This window comes from Dermacentor silvarum, chromosome 11 (assembly GCF_013339745.2).
Source record: "Dermacentor silvarum isolate Dsil-2018 chromosome 11, BIME_Dsil_1.4, whole genome shotgun sequence".
Lineage (NCBI taxonomy): Eukaryota > Metazoa > Arthropoda > Arachnida > Ixodida > Ixodidae > Dermacentor > Dermacentor silvarum.
The window spans coordinates 5994010-6011732 of NC_051164.1; the positions used below are offsets into that span (position 1 = coordinate 5994010).

At 46.3% G+C, this 17723-nt stretch overlaps 1 protein-coding gene across 2 annotated transcripts in view; it reads right to left on the bottom strand.

Moving 5' to 3' along the window:
• The window catches only part of LOC119433803 (receptor-type tyrosine-protein phosphatase mu-like), a 160036-nt gene that overhangs the window by 18066 nt on the left and 124247 nt on the right, over window positions 1-17723 (bottom strand). For both annotated transcript variants that reach the window (XM_037701064.2, XM_037701062.2), the window contains 4 exons: window positions 13259-13326; window positions 10950-11084; window positions 7234-7362; window positions 2606-2763 (listed from right to left, as the gene is read on the bottom strand). In XM_037701064.2, the coding sequence (XP_037556992.1) occupies window positions 2606-2763; window positions 7234-7362; window positions 10950-11084; window positions 13259-13326 (490 nt within the window). The remainder of the gene's footprint in view (window positions 1-2605; window positions 2764-7233; window positions 7363-10949; window positions 11085-13258; window positions 13327-17723) is intronic.

The following is a 17723-nucleotide window of genomic DNA, read 5'->3' on the forward strand; positions in this document are numbered from 1 at the left end:
TAGTTACCGGCCTACACCCAGTGCCTGCCACTTTCTCTCATACAACACATTATACGAGTCGTAACACTGCTACTGGATGCGCCAACTGAAATTAATTTATTTTATACTGCATACTCGTGTCGCCCTGACTCACTTCCTTCTGACTGACTGACTCACTTCCTTCTGACTCACTTCCTTCTGACTCACTTCCTTCTGAGCCGTTAATCGTTATTAATTTATTTTTAGGTTGAGGGTCGGCTCAGGCTCGGTACAGGTTTCGGCACATTCCAAAAATGCTGGTTCAGGTTCCGGTTTAGTTAGGGCCAAAATTTCGGTTCGGGTTCCCTTTGACGCCCTGACTTTCAAAGCTTGTAAAAATCGCACAGCCCTTTCAATGCTGCCATGGGCGATGGCTGTGTTGCACGCACGTGATGAATGTTCCTCAACACATTGGAAGGTGGAAGCACATTCTTGGGCACCTGAGAAGTGGCTGGGAAAATTGAACTGTGGACTTGTAGGCCATCGAAAGAAAAAAAAAGCTTAGAAAGGTTCCTGTACATTCATTAGCTTTCAAACAGGCTAAAGTCACGTCTGGAAAAATGGTAGCTGTATATTCCCCCTCCCAAAAAAGAGAGAGACAGAAGGGGAGGGTGTGAGCGGCTTATGTGCCATCGTTCGAGGCCGTTGCGATTTTTCCCATACAAGAAAGTTGGGGAGAGCACCACAGACTAAAAGCTACAAAAGTGTAGCACAAGGAGTCACCGTGACGGTCATCTGTCTGTTCATTGTAAAGAGTGCGTTTGCGCACCTTTGTTTAATGATAGCGATGTCCTTGCCAGACACAGAGATAAGGTGACACCTCCATCAGATGTCATGTAGTAGTAACAATGAAGAAAACAGCTGCAAAACTGTGAATGACGAGACTGACTTTTTGTTGGGCGAACTTTAGCCCGCAGAAATATGCTACACTCAAAGAACAACGATAGCGGCGAACACAGTTGGTGATCGTCTGAAATCTGATCAATGGGTCAAGCGCATCGGCTTTTAAACATGAGTCATCGAAGGTTCCAGCATATTCCAAAAAATGCTGGTTCCTGTACAACTGACAGTGGATAGAACGATCCATAACATTCGAGAAACTTCCGATACATGCACGTGCGTCCTGCGCTGAGCGATAACATTTGTTAGATGGTGAAACGCGGTCACCCGATGAAGACAAATAAGTCATCATCATCATCAGCCTATATTTTTAGTCCACTGCAGGACGAACGCCTCTCCCTGCGATCTCCAATTACCCCTGTCTTGCACTAGCGTATTCCAACTTGCGCCTGCAAATTTCCTAACTTCATCATCCCATCTGGTTTTCTGCCGACCTCGACTGCGCTTCCCGTCTCTTGGTATCCATTCTGTAACCCTAATGGTCCACCGGTTATCCATCCTAGGCATTACATGGGCTGCGCAGCTCCATTTCTTCCGCTTAATGTCAACTAGAATATCGGCTATCCCCGTTTGTTCTCTGATTCACACCGCTCTCTTCCTGTCTCTTAACTTTAGTCCTAAGATTTTTCGTTCCATCGCTCTTTGTGCGGTCCTTAACTTGTTCTCGAGCTTCTTTGTTAACCTCCAAGTTTCTGCCTCATATGTTAGCACCGGTAGAATTCAATGATTGTACACTTTTCTTTTCAACGACAGTGGTAAGCTCCCAATCAGGATTTGGCAATACCTGCCGTATGGACTGCAACCGAAATATTCTTCTGTAAATTTCTTTCTCATGATCAGGGTCCCCTGTGAGTAATTGACCTCGATAAACGCACTCCTTTACAGACTCTAGAGGCCGACTGGCGATCAATGAATTTTTGTTCCCTTGCCAGGCTATTGAACATTATCTTTGTCTTCTGCATGTTCATCTTCAACCCAATTCTTACACTTTCTCGATTAAGGCCCTCAATCATTTGCTGTAATTCGTCTCCATTGTTGCTGAATAAGACAATGTCATCTGCAAACCGAAGGTTGCTGAGATATTCGCCGTTGATCCTCACTCCTAAGCCTTCCCAGTCTAAGAGCTTGAATACTTCTAAGCATGCAGTGAATAGCATTGGAGAGATTGTGTCTCCTTGCCTGACTCCTTTCTTGATAGGTAATTTTCTACTTTTCTTGAGGAGAACCAAGGTAGCTGTGGAATCCTTGTAGATGTTTGCTAAGGTATTCATGTATGCCTTCTGTACTCCTTGATTATGCAATGCCTCTATGACTGCTGGTATCTCTACTGAATCAAATGCCTTTTCGTAGTCTATGAAAGCCACATAGAGAGGTTGATTGTACTCCGCAGATTTCTCGATTACCTGATTGATGACATGGTTATGATCCATCGTAGAATATCCCTTCCTGAAGCCAGCCTGTTCTCTTGGTTGGCTGAAGTCAAGCGTTGCCCCGATTCTATTAGAAATTATCTTGGTGAATATTTTATACAATACTGAAAGCAAGCTAATGGGTCTATAATTCTTCAATTCTTTAACGTCTCCCTTCTTATGGATTAGTATAATGTTGGCGTTCTTCCAGCTCTCTGGTACAAACAAGTACACGTGTCTATATGTATGCTGACATGGAACACCCGTATAACACTCACAAGCATGCGACAATGGTGGGATTCTTGGGCGGGCACTTCCGCTGCCAGCGCTCCACTTTGCCGAGGAATCGCACCAGGAGGTCCACGGATGGTGGAGTGACGTCACCCTTGCGCCAGCCCTGGAGGTGGAACTGCTTCAGGAGCCGGGACTTGGGAGACTGCATTGCGCGGCCGAGAAAAGCTAAGTTCACACGTCTTAATAAATGCGTCAAGCAGATACTGGAGCAATAGTCAAATAAAGAGAAAATTTGACACGAAAATGAATAAGCCACAACAACCACGAGGAAAGTAAAATTGTATACTAAGTAAAATAATGCATCACAGTCGTAAGTAAACGTTTAGAAAATATAAATCATGCAATATAATTTTAAAATGCACCTTTAAACAAAGATGGCTCTGAGATGTCAACGGAAGTAATGGTATATTGAACAAGCGCCAATCTCATGTAACCCATACATTTTCATTCTATTTGTGCTTTCTTAGGTTCATTTTCAAGTTAACAGAAGTTCGTTTCTACTGAGATACTTGTTCAGAAATACTTGTGCTCTAGCACAGTTTTGCTGCAGCATGTTTTCAATATGTTTGGTTGCTTCTTATGATGGTATCTTGAAGGGGCACCGCAAAAACGACAAAGATGTTCAACCAGTACCAACTCGCCCAAATGTCGATTCTTCTATGATGGGTACTTTTTTTGAAGTTCATTTGAGACGCCCAGTATAGATACATATAGCAGTCTCAGGAGATGTGGCAAAAGGCATCAGTTGCCGACTGGGCTTCTTACCCACATACATTTCACACTGTGCCTGATGAAGGTTTAAAAGTATGCACTAAATACAAAATGCAAACGAGTATACTAAATATAAAATGCAGAAGTGTACATAAAATACAATTACAAACACAGCCAAAAGCAAGGCTGAAGTGTCTACAAACTGCAAAACACAGCGATCACAAACACCAGTATTTTAGAAAAGCGTACTGTCCTGCGCACAAAATAAGATATAAATAATTGAAGTGGTCAGAGTTTCATTCCAACTTGCATAACGTGTCCTTCTATTTTGCGTACCCGCAAGTTAAGTGTCCGCATTCCTAGAAGACACAAGCTTCGCCATGAACAGTTATGAAGGACTTGAAATGAAATCTTATTTATAGACGATTTTAAACGAGTGGACGCAAGGAAATAAAAATCGGGGTAGGTTGCACTAGTGGCGCAAGGCTAAAGACATAGCGGAGCTGATCGGTTCCTAGCTGGTCATGGCTATACGAAGTGATGCAAACTTATACGAAGTAATGCCAAGTGATGCTAAGTTATACAAAGTGTGTATAAGCATTTCCTCATGGTCCGTGGCATCGGGGAACACCTCGCGAAGCACTTGCAGTCCGAGCACACGTAGGGGAAGTGGGGCGAAAGTGCACAGTGTACTGGCGGCACGCAGCAGACGACACGCCGGGATGACGTTACGGCGCATGCGCAGTTGCGTGCAGCTGGCGAGAGCTCGGCCGAGCCGCCTCCAGAGGCGCCTGCTGCAGTCACAGACACCGCAAGCATTCGGCACTAATGCGGGGAAACGGAGAAGCGCGGATGAAGTCGGCAGCACCTCTCTGCGTTGCCTCGTTGGTACTGCTACAATTTGTCTTTCTTTCACTCTCATTTTCTCTTTCTCTCTCTCGAGCATAGCGCACGATGCTCCGCGAGGTGGTTGCTAGGCAACGCAGTGGCAGGCGGCACACATTAGTGCCGGCTTAAACAGCTCCGCTGTTAAAAAAAAAAGCCTCCTGCCACAGCTTGAAAGCATCATTATGCTCTGCATGACACTTAGTTTGTATGAAACTTCCGGTTGCACAGGTTTTCATGAATTATTTGATTTAGGAATAGGAATAGCTTTATTTTAAGAAAAAAAAAACATATATTCTATTTCCGAATCAGCTAGTACGGCTTGTGTGCGTGACTGGGCAGTCGGGCAAAGAAACACTTTACTCAAGCAGTCTAAAACTGACTGCAAATATATTTCTTATAAAATTGATGTAGCAACCTATGCAGAGAACGCGTACGTGGCGAAGATGCTACTACACTGATATAAACGGGACATGTAACATACAAAATAAAATATGTTCACATGAACCCCGAAACCCTACCGATAATACATCTTGTATGTTGACCGATTCTACACAATTATTCCGTTAAGCTGAAAGCTCATGACCTCAGACATTTTTGGATTTGAACTATTGGAAATTTCCCCATCTGTTTTATGAGCGTACAAAGGGATGACAAATGTGCGAGTTTTTTTCCCGAAGTTGTAGTAGGTTTGAGCTAGCACGCACTTATTTGCGTCTCTTAGAGAGAGCATTTTTGCATTAGCTGTTTTGAATCGGTTGGGAAATATCTTTTTTTACGGCGTCAAAGATGAATTATCTATGCAGATGAAGCATTTGAAAGTGATTCACTATTGTATCACTGGACTACTCATGATGCTTCGTCCCATATACGAGGTGTGCGGTGATATTGTTTAAAATTTAATTTATTGTGTTGAATTTATAAAGCAATGCTGATCCATAAATTGTTAAGCCATGTCCAATATGGCCAATTCACCTCAAGCCTTATATACTAATTTTTTGAGACTCATATCATATGAGGAAAGCGATGTGTATATAAGTGTGCACATACATATCTTAAACGTTTTGAAATTTGTTCTACGTGATGAGGCCATGATATAGCGTGTCTCGAAATATGGATCTAATACTTTGCGTTATTAACAAGACAACAGGACGGCATGCGGAATTATTGCAGGCACTTTCATGTAAATAAATTGGATATGAACCCATGTATGTCTTATGAGGATTGTGAGAACACAGCATATTTGTCTTAGATTTATTGATAAAGATTCCCATTTGAGCAAACCAATCTAACACGTGCATTCTACAACCAATACTGTAGAAGAACAGTATTAAAATAGACACAAATATTTAATGAACTCGCTAAAGGAGTATTTTGTAAGAATACTGATGGCTTAATGGACGGTAAAAAACAGTAGTTCCTGATAGAAAAACTGATATAATATGCGCACAGTATATTTCATTGAGAAGCTTATTATAGTGTTTGTTTTTGTAAGGATACTATTGCTATCTTCGTTTTGTTTTATGACAGAGCATTATTTTGTTCACGTATGTTAAAATACCACATAGGGTTACAGGTGCATGATTGAAGTTCGTACCCAGTACGAGAAAACGCCATGGATCACACGGCAGCATGACACAGGTTATATGCCGGTACATGACATTGTATGCTGACCAGTCAGCAAGGCATATGTTGTTCTTTCAAATAGTATTCGTGAAGATTTCAATTATTATCGAGGCATAAAGACCAGGTACGTTGATGGTATAAAACTGGCAGCAATATTGTTTTGTTTGGTTATGCTACGGCACAACTCCTTCAACTAGGAACTACTTTAGTACGGCCCCATTGCTTCTAAACTAGCTCCTTCCTGCCCTTGCTCGTCTTCAGCTGCCCTACCTGTTGATTTCTATTTGCGCAGTAGTATTATGTCCCCCCCATGTCGGAAAGACAGTCTGTACCAGACAGGGAATTCACCAGTGTGTCAAAGAACGGCATTAAATTGCTAAGGATGGAAGGAAAGCAGCGAACCCTGTTATGCAGCAGTTGTCTGCAGACCAACAGGTTACAGGCCCAAATTGCTCGGTGACACCGAAAGGCCCGTCACGGCGAGGTAATAACTTGATGCACTGACTGCGTCGGCGGGTGTGAAAGCGTAAGAAGACCGCCACAGAAAACAGCGCATTGGCTCACTGGGCATAAAGCGCTCTTATCTCACGCTGCTTTGAGCAGGTCCTGTGGTCGCCGCACAAAAAGGTAACTCCAACGGTGGTACCGTAGCTTCCAAGCGAGTCCAAGCAACAGCTGCTCTCCTAAAATTGCTCTACGGCCGCACCGGAGCTCGAATGGCGCTATTCCTGTCATCTCCTGGCACGACGTGTTGAAAGCGAAGACTCATGCCGCCAAGTACATGTCCCAATCTTTGTGGGCTGTGTGGACATAACAGGCCAGCACCGTCTGATTAGGTGCTGTTAGTCAGCTTTACCAAAGAAAATTGGTCGTGTGCCTTATTCTATGACCTTTAGTAATCGCCATGAAAGTTCGTGACATTGACCGCATGCAACGGTCTGTGATAACCGTGCGTGGTGCAAGGCTAAATTCTCATGAAAGTGACTCGACGAGCGGTTGTTGTGTCTGGTGGTCGCAAGAAACCATCCGCCTGCTTACGCAGGTGCCCCTGCTTGGATTGTCATTATTGGTTTTATATTATATCCACACTGGTGGGCAAGTTGATTATTTGTTTTGTATAAACAGAACGCCTATACACTGATATTTTATTTGTACCCAATGTTATTTCTTGATTGCCCTGTACGACCGCACGGCATGTAACGAAATGTGATCTCTTCGTATGTGCTGTGCTGTACGTCACAACTGTGTGCGAGGGTGCAGGGGCCTCTCCCTGCCTTTATACTCCACTTGAAACTTAAAAAAGCTTTCAAGGATATCAATTCCATTCAATCGAAGAGACAGCTCAGGTCAACACATAACCAGACCGGTCGAGTGGGACTTGGGCATGTACCTTAGCTGTGTTCCTGAGCTTGAACTTCCGCTGGAGCACACCACCGGTGATGACATCGGTGGACACGTGATCGACGCGCAAGTGCCGGTGGTGCATGCTCCCAGTATGTGGCCAGAACACCGGGCACGTCTGCATTGGGATCACATCAAACACATTCGTCAGTCAGTGGCGCACCGACGGGGGGGGATTCGGGGGTTGGAACCCCCCCCTGAGGCCGACTTAACACCCCCCTTTTGTTTAACTCCTTTTCATTTCTTACGCATTTGAGTACTGCAACTAAGATGTAAGACGCGCAATCGTCTGCACACTCGCAAAAAGCGCATTTTATTGACTATTTCCCGTGAAGAAATCGAAATTAGTGCGGTTTAGATGGTATTGGCAAACTTTCAACCCCCCCCTGGCAGAGATCCTGGGTGCGCTACTGTCGTCAGTGTAAGAAAACGGAAGGACTAGACAGCCTCGGCTATGCTTAGCTTGCCAACGCATTCACCAGAATTGTTCGGCCATAGCTCGGACACCTCACCGAGAAGGGTGTGACAAAAATCCGTCTGGTTGGGGTTAATCAAAGTGAACAGAAAAATTAATTCCAGAACAGCTTGCTGTTGGGCTAGTTGGAAACCCGTCTTAGACAATTAAAAAAGCGCAGATAGGCACACATGCAGACACACTAGTGGGTGCGTGCGTGGCTGTGAGTGTGCTTATTTGAGCTTTTTTAATCATCTAGGAAAAATGCATGCCGACCACAATAACAGTTTCACCTGAAAGGCGAAGCATCAATTGCGATAGCAAATTTGTAGAGAGCTATACGGAGTAATGATAGTAGCTTTATCAGCTGTATAAACTTGGACATGCAGCAGCACCGGCAACACGCAGAACTGTTGTCGACGCCATCGGCGTTTTGCCCGCGTTCGCACAAAATGCGTGCGGCGTTGGTGACTGTTGCCGGAGCCTCTGATATAAATAGGCACTTGGTGCCGCAGCTAAAAGTCGCCTCCCCCCCCCCCCCCCCGGCCTTTCGTGCGTCAGAAGAAGGCGCGTTTGCTCTACATATATGGTGATTGTAAAGGAGGAAAGAGACGCCTACTTCTGCAGCCCTTAAGGGAGCACGGCACAGAACGCGCGTTTGTTCTCCGCCGCGCGTTCACTCCCCGTGAAAGCGCGCGTCCCTCGCGCCCTTTCACTCGCACATACAGCGTTCGGCGGCGCGCGGCGACGATTTCAATCTCCATTGACGTCATACGGAACCTCACGGCGACGGCGACGGCGACGCCGACGGCAGAAATCTGCTTTAGAGTGTCCATATAATTGCTATCGCAATAATAAATAATGACGACTGTCATTATCTATTGGGGCCATGGCGCCTAAGTGACGCGGACAAGGTAGAGCGACAAGGACGTGCGCCAACTTTCAAATGACTTTTAAAATGACTAGATGTCCTGAACAAAACATTACTGGCTGTTTCCCAACAAGGCTCTAAACAACATGCACTTGGTCTAATTCACATATAATGATCCGTGTTTTCTTTTAAAGCTCGGTGTATGATAGTTGAGACACCTCGTGCCCTGCTTCTAACGCAAGAGCATTCGACGCATACAGAAAGCAACGATCAAAACTAATGGTTTGTATGCATCAGCCGACATATATTAGAACGTTTTCAGATATTTAGGTTGTGCATCACAAATACATATCGACTTGCTCTAGTGTCGTACGTCAGTTTCGTACCGTCGTCAGCACGTTTAACACGAATGCTCCGCAGCGTGGCCTGGACCGAGTCGGACTGACACCGGCAGCGCGAAGTGTTGTGCGCTGTTTATGTTTGCGGTGGCTGACGATAGCTGGAGCGCAGCTCGATTTGACTGTATTTGACTGGTCGACTTGTCTTTCACTTGTGCCTGACCGGTGGGGAGAGTGGAAAAGCACTTGTCAGCTCCGTTTTGCCACATTTCGCTCGTGGCTGCGGTCTCACGCGGGCCCAGAAAACACGTGGCGTTTTGCTTATCTCGGCAAAGCGAAAAGGCGTGCGACAGCTCACGTAAAACGTAAACACGTAGTGTGGCGCCGTGTGTTTCTTAGGGGATGAACGACATTTACAAAGAACATAATTCTAGGAGCGGTTTCTTTATTTATTAGAACACGCCTGAGATGTCTCAGGTGCAAGAATGCGAGTCACAACTACATAACTTTTAAGATGTGCCCTTTTGCGGCCGATCGACGAGTCTATATCCCTGCAATTTTGTGCTCAGCGTAAAAATACTCTTTGCAGCAGAAAGAAAGAACAGAAGAAAGGATACAAAAGTCAAGTCAGAGTTCTGCTTAAAAGGCAAGGTATTGATAGTGATAGCAAAGTATTAGACAACTACACGAAGTAAGGTTCGTAATTTTATTGATCGTATAAATTGCAGTATACATTCGCTTACTAATTAAATTACCAAGCATGGTGTCACGCGCGCACGACCAAATGTGAACAGGTCTCTATGACCGCGAACACTCGCTTTCCCAACCCTGGCGTGATGAAGAGCGCTAACAAAGTGGAGCGAACGCTTTGTGCTACCACTTGCTTCAACGTGTCTCTAAAACTTGAGATTATGCAACCGTTCCACCATGATAGCATCTTATCGCACTTGGACTTTATCATCATCGTCAGCCTATATTTATGTCCACTGCTGGACGAAGGCCTATGCCTGCGATCTCCAATTACCCCTGTCTTGTGCTAGCTGATCCCAACTTGTGCCTGCAAATTTCTTGACTTCATCACCCCACCTAGTTTTCTGCCGTCCTCGACTGCGCTTCCCTTCTCTTGGTATCCATTGTGCAACTCTAATGGTCCACCAGTTGTCCATCCTACGCATAACATGGCCTGCCCAGCTCCATTTTCCCCTCTTACTGTCAACTAGAATATCAGCTATCCCCGTTTGCTCTTTGTGTGGTCCTTAACTTGTTCTCGAGATTCTTTGTTAACCTCCAAGTTTCTGCCCAATATGTTAGGACCTGTAGAATGAAATGATTGTACACTTTTCTTTTCAACGACAGTGGTAAGCTCCGAGTCAGGATTTAGGAATGCCTGCTGTATGTACTCCAACCCAATTTTATTCTTCTGTAAATTTCCTTCTCATGATCAGGGTCCCCTGTGAGTAATTGACCTCGATAAACGTACTCCTTTACAGACTCTAGAGGCTGACTGCCGATCCTGAATTCTTGTTCCCTTGCCAGGCTATTGAACATTATCTTTGTCTTCTGCATATTAATCTTAAACCCCACTCTTACACTTTCTCGGTTAACGTCCTCAATCGTTTGTTGTAATTTGTCCCCATTGTTGCTGAAAAGGATAATGTCATCTGCAAACCGAAGGTTGCTGAGATATTTGCCGTTGATCCTCACTCCTATGCCTTCCCAGTCTAAGAGCTTGAATACTTCTTTTAAGCATGCAGTGAATAGCGTTGGAGAGAATGTATCTCGTTGCATGACCCCTTTCTGCATAGGTATTCATGTACGCCTCCTGGACTCCTTGTTTAAGCAGTGACTGCTGGTATCTCTACTGAATCAAATGCCTTTTCATAATCTATAAAAGCCACATAGAGAGGTTGATTGTACTCCACAGATCTTGGACTTTATACGGAACATCAATGTGACAACGATGGCAAAAATTCGACTGAGGTGTCCCTATAATTTATATCGTAGTAAAAGAAGGTATATAAAGAAAAAGACGCACGCCTCACCTCATCCTTGGCATCAACATCGTTGAGAAGCACGATTGTCTGTGAGCCGGAGTCGTAGACTAGCTGCCAGAAGTCCTCCACCGTGATGATCAGCGGATACTGCGTGACGATATATGTCCTCCTGCTCGCGTAGCCCTGTCGAAAGAGTTGGACACTTTGGCAGCGTACGAGGTCATATCTCAAGTGCAGTACAATGCGGCTGATGTACCATTATCTACAAGACGACACATAGTAGTAGAATAAGGGACAGGTGCCACTAACAAATTTATGTCCCGAAGGTGGTGCAAGACTTACCCCCTCCACCATGAGCGCAAGGACACCCAACATTGAAAACACTTCCGAGATACCGCAACTCAGACACATGTGTCGTCCTGTTTAGTGCCATTTCTACGAAGCTGAACCTGTTCCAACTAGGCCAACAACAAGTCGTATACATTCATGCTAAACCATTTACATTGCAGCTACATTTCTGACCTGGATGGAGCAACATCAGGTGCTACCCACCACATTTCTTGCAGCGGCAGTAGTGTCTCTCGTATGCTCACAGAAACCTATATCAGAAACTGATGGCTCAGTCTAGCCCATCATATATTTTATCTGCTGACTTTAGTCACCACTTTTATTCCTGCAAAGAGAAAGAAAAAAATTCAGAGCCCTTCCACTATGTGAAGATGGAAGACCAGCAAAGCTGTTGGTTTTGTTTAATTATATTTAACATTTGTTAATTTGGTGCTTATGTTAAATGGCTGAAAAGCACACAACAGATAACTTTGTTGCGTCGCCGTGCGCCGTATGCTGTATGTGAGTGAGAGCGAGTTTAGGTGACTAGATTCACACCACCTTGCACCATCGGCTGCAGCACGTTGGGCCGCTGCTCGTTCGGCTTCTCGTCGCTTTCGCATCCATCCGTGCTGTTCAGCGCGCCGGCGCTCCCTTGAAGGCGCGCTCTTTCTCTTTGGAGCGAGGGACACGGGTCTTACCCATACCAAGTCCAAGGGGCTCCCGCCGCGGTGGCTCAGTCAGCTAAGACGTTGCGCTGCTGAGTGCGAGATCGCGGAATCGAATCCCGGCTGCGGCGGCCGCATTTCGATGGAGGCGAAATCTGGCGTTGTAATGCACGTTAAAGAACCCCAGGTGGTCAAAATTAATCTGGAGCCCTCCACTACAGAGTGCCTCATAATCAGGACTGGTTTTGGCATGTAAAACCCCAGAAAGAAGAAGAGTTCAAGGGGCAACTAATGACGTCGCTAGGGATATGGCTATGTCAAGAGAGAATGAGACGCAGGTTCATAGACTATTATGTTTTATCCCTGATGTTTCGACATGCACCGTCATAGACTAGCGTTTGGGCACCAGCATCGCTCCGGTGCATTGTTTTTGTCTCTTTGGTCCCACGTGTGACGAGGGTAGTTCAAGGGCGCGTTACAGGTCCCCGAGCCCATAGGGGTATGTGCCATTGAGCTTGGACCCTTTCTGCACTATCACCAGGATCCGCCCACTTTGTTGTTCTATACGTCATTTTCTCCGCGGACGCGATCTGCCAGAACTGTTTCGCTGTAAAAAAAAAATGCCCAACTCTTGGGCAGGGTCCTTTCCCCTTTGTAGTGCGCTAGTCGAGACAAAAGAAGAGCGGAAGTGGCGCATCGGTTCAATAACTGCATCTAACTGCGCTTACACTTGAAGGGCTTAAAAATACATGGCGGCAGAAGATTTGTGACGCAACATCCACTAGTACTGAATTTTTTCTAGGATTAGTTTCAGGGCAGGAATGAGAGATAATTGAAACTGAGAACAAAATGCTCACTGAGGCTCTCACTCACTAAGCGAACATTGAAGTGAAAAATATCGTTGTTACGGAAATGGGCAAATGAAAGCATACCAAAAAACCTCGATGAAATTGGAGCAGCTTTATAGGAACTTATTACGGTAAATGACGACATTCATCATCGTCTTCCTTCAAAAAAAATTTGACTTGCCCACCATTCTCACGAAGTGGACAAAAAAGCTGCTGTGCTTTAGAGAACTTTTGTAAAGGAACGTTAAAATTTGAAAGAATGCATGCTTGTACTATGCCTGTCCACAATCAAACAATGAAGGCTTACCAAATCCACGCGTTGGGATTGAAAGGCTCATTACGCAGGAAGATAAATAGCCCTTGAGTTGTGATGGAAATAAGGTAGAACGCAGTGCTTGGAAACGACATTTTTTTTGTACTCGGACTTACGCCAAGGCCAGAAGACCTGCGGATGTGTTTCACTAACCTGTGTGGAAGCTGTGTACGAATGCCTAGTATAGAAGCTGCTGCTTACGTTGGTGTAGACGGCGTTGATGTAGACGGACGATGCTCCTGCCCCCAGAATTGGTCTGCCGTCTTCATCTAGGAAGCAAACAAAAAAATTAGGGGCAGCTCGACATTAAGTGGTGCGAGGAATGGGCAAACAGCGAAGCTGGTGTTCCTTCCCTAGCTTTAACTTTGCTTTCCTTAACTTGGTTTGACTTAGCTGGTTCTTAGTTTTGTCTTAGCTTTTCTTTGCTTAACTTGGTTTGGCTTGGATGGTTTTTAGCCAAACTTAGCCGACCCCGAGTATCGGGACGATACGATACTCGGGGGTCGGCGCGCAGTGTTCTAACGGCTACTTGATAGTCCGACGTAGTGCTGATGTGCGAGTGAGCTCGGCACGGGGACGCCACGCCAGCGCAGCACTCTATAGTCTGGCGTGAAGCGTGGCGGCAGCCGGCGTCGAGATTTCGCTCCGGCCTCGTCACCCAGAATGGACCGCGTCTCGTCGAGCAAGATGGATACTGGTGGCGGCACGTGCAGCAAGTTCGCAGTTTCGTATCATCCTGAAACTCCCATTTTCTTATAAAATGTGTCTAGGCAGTGCGGCGCACACGTTGGACAATAGAGGGGTCAGTTTTAGCGCCTTCCATAATCGCGGCTATCCCCCAGCCCATCTTGCTCGACGAGACGCGGATGCGGTCCATGCTGGGCGACGAGGCCGGCGCGAAATGCAGTATGTCGCATCTCGACGCCGGCTGCAGCCGGGCACGCCAACGAACGCCGGATACATCGGTCGCGCCTCCCACTGTGGCGAGGGTAACCTGGGAAAGGGTGGTAACCTCACCGAGCGATGACATCACGTGTGTCGCCTAGCAACGCCTCGCACCAGCTGTGCGAGGCATTGCTAGGCAGTGCGTAGTGACGTCATCGCCAGGCAGTTTTTGGTTCGCACTACGCGGCCTAACCAAGAGCTTAAACAGCTCGGCTTTTAAAACAAGGTCTCAACGCCATCACGACACAACGCTTTGACGAGCGTGGACATTCGGCCTTGTTGGCATGACATACTCAGGAACGGTCATGCGCACAGATGTCGAGGAGATGGTGAAAGAAGGTGTGCGTCTACTTCCACGTGGTCTATGCGCTTAACTGTTCCTGAGTCGCAGCTTTGTTGGTAAGCCACAGAAGTAACGAGGTTTTAAACTCGAGAAAAGTTTATTACTTCGACGAGGGTGGCGATGTGGGCTTGTTGGTCTGTCATCATGGAATGGTAATTTGGAAGCGCATAAAAACACGGACACGAGAAGAAACGAAGACGAAGACAAGCGCTATTACTTCTTTATTATACTTCTATACTATACACTTTATTACTTCCACCGTGCTACTAACGAACGCCACCTCTCCCAGGAGCTGAGATCCGCCCCATTAGTGGGCTCGGGGTTCATATTGGAGGCTTCTTCTAGGCTTATATTTGAAGGTTAATTATGGGCTAAAACAAAAATAGCTAGAACACTCATTTTCTGCCTACTTAAAGGAAACGACTAAATATGTTCTCAGGTGCCATGAGAAAACCGCAGGTGCCAGCAATTTATTATTTGGTATAATGGGGGTCATGTGCTCCGAAAGCTTCAAGTCTACAGATAAATTGGCAGTTGTGGAATTATGACCAAGTCCTACTTTCTTCCTATTTAGGGGCGTTATTTACGTACGAAGCTTGTACTTTGTTTGCACGGTGCTCTTAGATATGGACCCTTTTCCTGGCATCGGTCAAGTTCTCCGAACGCAACCACTCGCCGTCGCCTGCCAATCATGGTGCGCAGGAGCGCGTCGACCGTGATACCGGACTCGTCCAACTGGTTGGCTTTCCCGACCGCGTGTGCCGCGCGTAGAGCTTTGGCACCCCCCCCCCCCCCCCCCCCCCGCATGACTCTTCCCAAAAGTGCAACGGGAGGCCGGCACGGTTGGAGGTAGCTGACCCAGTCCCGAGAAAAGTTGCTTCGTTACTCTGCAATGTCATTCGAGAACCACCCGGGACCTCTAGACAGCTGAGCGCATACCAGGCAAGGAAGAAACGCTGGACGAAGGCCACCATCGGGCAATAGATCCCTTGGAGTGTTCCCATTGGCCGAACATGACGTCACCAGCACGGGCCCGATGATTGGATCAAAATGACAACTGAATGGACTCGATGATTGGCTGAAAATGACGTGACCCCACCACTACCAACAGAATGAAGGGGTTATAAGCGAGAGACAGATCGAGAAAAGTGATGTTCTTCTTGCCGCGGGCCGCAGCGTCCGATTTGCTGCCAGCAATAAAAACAGTCTGTCGAATGGCGGCAGTTACAAACCAGATCCTATCCGAGTCCAGCTATCATGCACATAATACACCCAGATTTATACACGACTGACAAGTGCAGACATTGCGACTCTAGAGCCACCCTAGAGCATATCCTATGGGAATGTGCGGGTATAACACACGATAACAGTGATGCAGCCTCAAACAGTGACAGCCTCCGCGCGCGCTGGGAGTCTGCGTTGCTCAGCTCGGACCTGCAGCACCAACTCTGGGCCGTCCAGCGAGTCGAGGAAGCCGCCAAGGGCCAACAACCCTTGGCCGAAGCCTAGGTGGGGTCTAGGCCCACCCCACCAAATCGCAGGGCACTCAATAAAGTTATTTGAATGAATGAATGAATAACGATGACTCTTTTACTGTTACATTGCTGATTATACTCCTGTACATAATGTAAATGAACCTTTAGTTCTCTAAGTCCCTCTCAATGTCGTCCAACTCCCGTACTCAATGGCAAGATCTAATAGTGCTCTGGGAGAAATAAACCTGGCACGTAGATTCAGTGAAGTGTTGGTTTGGATTAGTTGGTAACTGATGGCAATAAATTAACAATGCTGGTAGAGGACAAAGAAAGCGACACGACCAGTGCGGAGTTCCAGCTGCTTTATTATATAAATTTCTCCCGTAAGACAGTATATGTAGTAACAAAAAAGCATAAAAACAGATATGAAAAGCACATGCAAGCACATGCATACAAGCCAAACAAACAAACAAATACACAAGCAAGATACTTGTCTATGTTACATGGCTCGCATATGTGACATTGAACAATTGTAGGTTTCTTCTTGATAAAACTCGCACTTTCGCCCGAAAGGCAAAGCATCAATTGCGATAGCAAATTAGTAGAGAGCTATACGGAGTAAGGATAGTAGATTTATTGGATGCATAAACTTGGACACATTCGCTTACTAACTGAATTAACAACCTTAGTGTCAGCGCGCACAAGCAAACATGAATAGATCTCACTCGATGACCGCAGACAACCACTGTCAAAACGCTGGCGTGAGCAAGCGCGGCAGCAGCAGCGAGCGAAGGTTAGTGCGGTCTATCGCTTCAATGGAAACTGAGCGGCGAAAGCACAGCCCATACAAAGGTAAGAGCCGTGTGGAGATTGATTTAAAGATACAGTGCACGTGATAGCCCTCAGCTGCGCAAAGTACAAGTACGCGGTTGCTCGCAGAGTAAAAGCCGCGCCCCCTCCTTCCCGTGCTGCCTTCCTGCTTTCCTCCTCTCGCGTGGGAGATTAAGTCGCCAGTTGCCCTTGCGCCCGGTCGCAAGATACATATTTGGTGCCGCAGCTAAACGTTGCCTCCCCTCCCTCCATCCCATCCCCCCACATCCTTTCGCACTACGGAATACATCGCGTTTGCTCTCCGTCGTGCGTTCGCTCTCCGTGAAAGTGCGCATCCCTCGCGCATTTTCACTCGCGCATATAGCATACGGCGCGCGGCCATTTTATCACCCTTGGACTTTACATGCAACCTCACGGCGACGCCAACGACATAAATCCACTTGAAGTGTCCAAACAATTGCTATCGCAATAAAAAAACTAAGGGAACGCAGACTCCGTATGAGCGGCTTCTGTTATCTCTGTTGAGAGTCTGTAAACTGTTTTGTTGCAATTCGCGGCTAAATGAACTTTTTCCTAATGGACAGGCGCCCGTGAACTCTCGTTTTTACCCCGAGGGAGATACAATCAGTGTCACACGGTCACCCTAACGATAGTGAAGTTTAATGGAGCTTCTCGCGGAGAAAGCTTGGCGATTTCCATTGATCGCTGGAGGGAGTACACTTCACCAGTAAGCTGAAGCTACGAGAAAAATTGAACACGCAATCGCCACAATCAACATAATTAACAATATTAAAGGTGTTCCTTTGTAAACTTCATTGAAAACGTGCATTGTCTATAACTACTTTAAGCGCATGAGCGCATTCATTCTCCTACAACTATGCTACGCACGTATGCTTCACTAGGCTAACCATCCATCACGGGAAGCCATCTTGCGGTCATCATGAATTAGTTGGCCTGTGTGCGCTGTTGTTGCCGCCGTTCCTTCGTTTGTACTTGCTTTACGCATCGCTCTTTTTTGATGGAATTCCTTACACAATATTTATCAGAAGCCCATGAACGATGCTGACAGTCC